The sequence below is a fragment of the Mercurialis annua genome, linkage group LG5, assembly GCF_937616625.2.
Source record: "Mercurialis annua linkage group LG5, ddMerAnnu1.2, whole genome shotgun sequence".
NCBI lineage: Eukaryota > Viridiplantae > Streptophyta > Magnoliopsida > Malpighiales > Euphorbiaceae > Mercurialis > Mercurialis annua.
In genome coordinates, this window is record NC_065574.1 from 7,170,582 (window position 1) to 7,177,355 (window position 6,774).

General features: G+C 31.9%; 1 protein-coding gene across 1 annotated transcript; it reads right to left on the bottom strand.

Annotated features, from left to right (window-relative positions):
* Positions 1 to 724: 724 nt before the first annotated feature.
* Positions 725 to 6,196, bottom strand: LOC126682097 (cinnamoyl-CoA reductase 1). The gene is made up of 5 exons (XM_050377652.2): positions 5,966 to 6,196; positions 5,718 to 5,872; positions 4,956 to 5,141; positions 4,244 to 4,596; positions 725 to 1,248 (listed from the first exon to the last, which is right to left on the bottom strand). Exons 1-5 carry the CDS (start codon positions 6,105 to 6,107, stop codon positions 1,065 to 1,067), a joined length of 1,020 nt encoding a protein of 339 aa, XP_050233609.1. The 5' UTR covers positions 6,108 to 6,196; the 3' UTR covers positions 725 to 1,064.
* Positions 6,197 to 6,774: the final 578 nt, after the last annotated feature.

Here is a 6,774-nt window from a genome sequence, read left to right on the forward strand (position 1 = left end):
CGTTGGATTGAGGATGCGCCATGGATATGAACCTAAGATTTATTCTTCCTTATTTGATCTTAGAGGTATATCTCTTAATAGATCTAGAAGATCTCATCTACCATTCTTAGCGGAAGTACGAACATAGTAAACATAAAAAACTGGCTACGACTACTATCCATGTCTCGATTAATTATCATATAGTAGTTGACTTGGGACTTGATCTCTTCATAGAACTGTATCATCAGAGGTCGGTCTTTCGAGTTTTGGCCGATTTTTAAGAGGATTCGACTGATATCTTGATTTGGGAGAGGTCGCTACGAATACTCTTAAACGGGCGAATCTCTTAGGATTCGACCATTTTGCCGGTTTACTCGAGTCCTAAGGTAGGGTTCTTTGGCCGAATCTTCATAAGACTCGTCCTTTATTATGGTTAATATAAAACGTATTTCCATCAATTATAAAATTTGAATATCAATTAAGAAAATAGAACTATTAAAATAATCATCTAAAATATTAAATAAGATAAACTATTTCTTATTAACTATTATTTAATAATTTGATGAGTTACACTACAAGTCATAAAACACATAAATCGACATTAGTTAATATAAAACTCCATTGTGTCGGAAAACAAACATACTCGAATGCGTTAATTTTTAAAAAAAAAATTAATAATTTCAAATAGAAACATTAAAACAAGGCAAATACTAAGAGATGCTTATAAAATTGAACATGCAACAGATTGACAATTAACCTATTAATTAGAATTTCATAACATTTTAGCCTTTACGAATAGATGACACTTAACATGTCACCATTACCAGCACATCCTTTTGCATATAAAAAAGACGAGTACTAGGCACATCCTTTTACTTCCGTTATTATTTTTATTTTTAACATGACACAGTTTTTCTTTAGTTTCAATCTGCTTCCTATTCGTCCCCTCTCATAAATCAGAAACTGTTAACCACTTAGGGAAAATGCATATATATAAAGTTCCCTAACAACCATTGAAATGGTAGCGATACATAATATTTTTATATATTATATAGTATTGATATGATGCCATCAAAAGAAACATCTTAAGATTGAATTCTAAGAGATTCTTCAGCCTGTTTTGGGATTGGAAGATGACCTTTTTCCTGCAAATTCTTAACTGTTTCGTATAAGCATTGCTTCACCGTCGTAAATTCCAGGCCGAGATCCTTCAGCTTTTGGTTTGAGAACTTGTACGGTTTTGCTCTTGGATTCTTCTCATCTGAACACCTGCAATTATTCCACAGCACATCATTTCAATCACCAGAAAGCTAGTGTTTTTTACTTTATCATCGAGAAACATGTGCGTAGCGCCCACGTGGTCAACGGCCCCCTTCCGTCCATCATAGGCCTTCTAGGGATAGTCTAGTTGCACGCGCCGACCTCCTAGAGAGGTCCAGCCGTCCCTGGTTTGTTTTCTTATCCTAGGTCTCTTAGGGGTAGTCTAGTTGCTTGGGCCGCCTCCTAAAGAGGTCCAGCCGCCCATGCAACTGTTAATTATTTTTTTGCAATTATATCATTTGACCTTTTTGTTAGTTTCATGCCGTTTGGCCAAATTAAATTTCAAATATCATTTGCCCTCGGAGTAAGAATCATGGCTTCCGCACCAACTCCACAAGTACAATAAAATTGTCATGTTTAGTGTACTTAATAATCATATACATGTATGAAATATGGGACCTAGTACTCTCCTTAAAATTCTAGTTTTTCTGCTTCAAGAATTGAAATTTCATAATAGCAACTCAATGATTAATGGAGAATCCAATGGTTTTAAATCGGCTTAATACATCATTTGACCCCTAAACTATACACTTTTATTCTCTGAGACTCTTAAACTAATTTGATATTCTATTGGACCTTTTAACTTTATTTTTTGTTCTATTTAACCCGTCAATTGTAATTTTTTTGCCGATCTGACCTTTTTCATCCAACGTGGCAAAAACGCGTGTTTTCAAACACGTTGAAGCGCGTGAAGGATAATTAAAATGCATAACTTGTTCTATTTAACCCCCGAACTACACTATTTTGTTCTATTTGACCCGTGAACTTATTTTATTTTCCTATTGCACCTTCAAACTTTTAATTTTTATCCATTAACCTTCTCAAAAATACAATTATTTAACTTTTATCCATTTAATCTTCTAGAAAAATAAAAAAATATTGAAATTTAGTCAAATAATTACATAATATAACTTCTTGTACATGTAAATATTTGTTTACATTTCAATAATGATAAAAGAAGTTTTGTCTGTTTAACGATATTATAAAATATATAAATTTACTATACTGTGATAATATTAAAAAAAAGACTGATTTTTTTAAACACGCTAAATTTCATGACTTTTAAAGCCTTAAATGATTTTTTCAAATAATATGTAAAGTACATCATTTTTTATTTTAAATTAAAAAAAATATTTAGACTTAATATATTTTTTGACCTCTAACCTTAACTTTTTATTTCCTATGACCTCTAAACTATTTTAGTGTTCCATTGGACCTCTTAACTACTTTTTTTATTCTATTTAACCCCATGTCAGCAAAGCCATGTCAGCAATTTTATTCACGTCATCGCGCGTGGTGTGCACATTCCCAATGAGGGGTTAAATAGAACAAAAAAAGAGTTAAGAGGTCCAAAAGAATACGAAATTAGTTTAGAGGTCGCAGAGAATAAAATGGTATAGTTTAGGGGTCAAATGATGTATTAAGCCGTTTTAAATCAAACTGATAAGAGAAATAAAAGTTTGGTTAAAAAAACACCCCTCTAAACTTCATATTGACAAAGACATTGGAGTAGGTTAATTAATTTAAATAAAAAAATCAAATTCTTTGTTTATTAGTGGGCATGGTCATTCCTACTTTGTGGGTGGGATATCATCATGATAAGTCAAATTTATACAACTAATATCCCACCACACAAGAAAAGAAAGGAAAATTACAATTTCCACATTTATTTTCTATTTGCTTCTAGTTTCTATTGAAAATAATATTTTTAAGAACCCTCGGAACTCGACTCTAAAACACTCCCCCTTGATTAACTTATTTCAAGTTTATTTTAACCTGGTATTAAAGGTTTTAAGAAAACATTTATTCCATATACTTAAATGATTTTATTTCTTATTTAAAAGTAGTAAACACGAGCCCAAAAAAACACTAATTCTAAACAATAAACAGAAATATCCATTTAATTAAATTTGGACTTTGGGATTTCAAATGAATTCATCTAAACATAAAGTAAAATAGTAGTTAACATGACATTCAAATTCTTGGTTAGGATCTAAAATTTAGAAACAAATTATAAAGACAACCTCAAATCTGTTTGATTTTAGAAGGTATTAAATGTTTTGTTGCTTAATGTTTCACATTAGAAATTAATATAATAGAATGAATAAAAAAAATATCTCATAAGAAGTTTATATTCTAGAAGAAACATGAATTTTTTATATTTATTAATTTTATTTTAATCCTTTTTAGGCACTTAGCATGTATGTGTCATTTTCGCTAAATTAACATTAACTCCCATTAAATATTTGGTATTGCACTAGTCAGGTGTCTTAATCGGCCAAAGATGTGTGTCCCTCAAAGAAAATAATGTTCAACCGGCAAATTAAAAATCAAAGGTGACCACTAAGCACCAAATCATTTATATATTATGCAAACAAACAAATAAATCAGTAAATTATATAAAAAATTAGTACCTCTTACCAAACTTCTCTTTGTCTTAGTGCTAATGCAATTACTAATTAATTTCTATATCTTTTTCTTGATACAATTCAGCATCAAGAACACATTTCTTTTTTTTAATAATTCTTAAATTATATTAGTCGATTAACCAAGTCAATTACTCGTGTAAATTATACTTACACGACACGTACACAGTATAAAGCCATCGATAGCATCTATAGTTGAATAAATAATATAGGAAAAATTAAGGAATCTTGTCATGAAGTTGAAAGCAGCAGAAACATAGACTAGGAATCTTGTCATCAATTGTGACACTGGCCTATAGCATTTTTGGTCTTAAATATAAGGGGACCCCAAGAACTAACTTCAATTCGTTTGTTGATTAAATTGACAAGTACATGAATCTACATAGCACGAAAATCAATCGAGTTCTACCTTTTGATTTCGTTTTTTTTTCTAAAACAATATATTTATAATTTATTTTTGTAAAAAATGCCGTTTGTGTGCAATATAGACAAGTCACAACAAGAACAAGAAGACTTACTTGGTGGGGATCGGATATTCCGGGAAGAATTTTGTTAGGATCTCCACCACCTCTCCACGGTGGAGGACACTTTCAGCGCAGAGGTACCGCCCAGCGGCAGAAGGTGTCTCGAAGACAAGAATGTGAGCGAGTGCGACATCCTTAACATGGACATAGGCTTGAACATAATTAGCATATGTCTTGGCGGACCCTGTTAAGTATTTAAGGATGTGGATGATGCTGGCATTGACGGTAGGTTGCAGCAGTGGTCCAAGAACCAAAACCGGGTTCACCACCACTAGGTCCACCTTTTTCTCGTCAGCAACATCCCACGCCGCCTGCTCCGCCACCGTCTTTCCGTAGCAGTACCAATTCTGCAATCGAATTGCATCGGTCATTTCATGAACTTGACCAATTTTTCACTTTTACTAGTAATTGAAATTTCCGAAAAATTAAAATTAGTACAAGTAGATGAGGATTAGTTATTGAAGCTTTGAATATTCCAAATAAATATTAAAAGCTAGAGGACTTTACAAAAATTTGGCTAACAAATATTTCTCAATTTGTCAATCCTTCTTGACAAATCCTAAATCTCATTCAATATAAGAAAAATGAAAAATTTAAACTCGGAACATTCTATGCTAGATCTAACATAATTACTAAACTAAAACAAGTTGAATTATGAATTAAGCGAAAATAAGCAATAATATTAATCTTGTAAAACAATTTCAACCTTAGTGTTCTTGCAGAACTCAAGATCACTCCAGCAAGATTCATCCACAACACAATCAGGGCTCCGATTGGGATCCATATAAACTGCACCAATCGATGATGTGAACACCACTCGCCGAGCTTTCGCCTCGGCAGCTGCAATGATCACATTTTTCGCTCCATTGACAGCAGGCTCCACCATTTTTTCCTTCAATTAAAAACAAATTAAAATAGTACAGCATGAATCTATTAATTCAACAAAATTACATAAAAAACGACATAAACTGAACATAATAGAGGTTAAATTCTTATAATCAACAACTTTTATCCCATTGTTTTTAATATCAACTCAATTCAAGATGTCATAACACCATTAATACAGTTTTCTTCAGTTTCCAAGTAATCGAACATGCAAATGACCAATGAGCCGTAGCTCAAAGTATAAGCGTCAAGCATTAAGGCGGCAATCTGCTAGGTCGTGGAAGGGCTCCGCTCCCCAATATAAAAAAATATTTAAATGGAGTAATAAAATTTCAAGAATTTTAAGAAAAATTTATTGCTGTAAAAGTAATTACTGGTGAAGTGGACCCAAGAAAAGCGCACTACGTGGAGCAAGTAGATAGATAGATAGGGACCCATGATCGAACGATGGCTAGTGGATTTGGTTTGGTGGCAGCCAGCATTGCACGCCAAGATTTTTAATAGAAAAGAGAACTCCTATATTCTTCTAATTTATATAAAATTTTCTCGGCAACCAAACAGAAAGAAAGAAAATAAAACGTACTGGATCATCAGTGACAGGAGAAGCAGTATGAAAAACACCATCACACCCCATAATGGCATCTTTAAGGCTATTAAAATCAAGAAGATCAGCTTTGCATAGCGTTAACCGTTCGCTAGCACCTTCAAGCTCTCTCAAATGAATATTCTTCGGATCATCTATAAACAAATTTAACAAAATTTCATTTTACAAAGAACAAGAATTAAAAAACATATTAAGAAATTTTAAAAAAATTAACATGCATGGCCAACCTGGGTTCCTAACAGTTCCACGAACGGTATAGCCTCTTTCAAGAAGCAGTTTGACAATCCAAGAGGCTATGAAACCGCCGGCTCCGGTGACACAGACGGTGAGGCCGTGGCCGGGAAGTGATGAGGTGTCAGCAGCCGGCATGTTCAATGTTTTATGGTTGTTGAGAGAAAAGGAAGGACAAATGTCTAATATAGAAGAGAAGGGTGATGAGTACGGTTTTAACAAAGTGAATGTAGGCTTTGTATTTATAAGGAAAATATGTTACTACACTACCTACTACATTTCATTTAATTTTTTATATTTTTTTCTATTTAAAATTCTATTATATCATCATTTAAAAAAAAATTGATTATATCATCATTTTGTTTTTGTTAGTCGGAGCAGGTGTCTCATCTTCCATCAACATCATGCCATGAAATTATTCTTAAAAATTATATTCTTTCGGTGGAAAAAATCAATTTAATAATATTATATTATTGGAATATTAATTTTAAGATGACATTATCTAATACTATAAAATTCTATTAGTTCTATCTATATAATATATTTAAATTATCTACAGAAATTAAATTTATGTCTATATTTTTAAATGTTTCTTTTTCTTTCTTTTTCTTTTTGAAAGGTTCAACTAAAATTTTAATAATTGGCAAAAAATAAACTAAAATTTTAATGAAGTTACGGAATTTAGTTATCCACTACTATATACAGTGGTAGATAGCAATCTAGCCAAATTATTTTTCTATAAAATTTTAGTTATCCACTACTATATATAGTGATAGATAACATTCTAGCCAAATTATTTATCTTT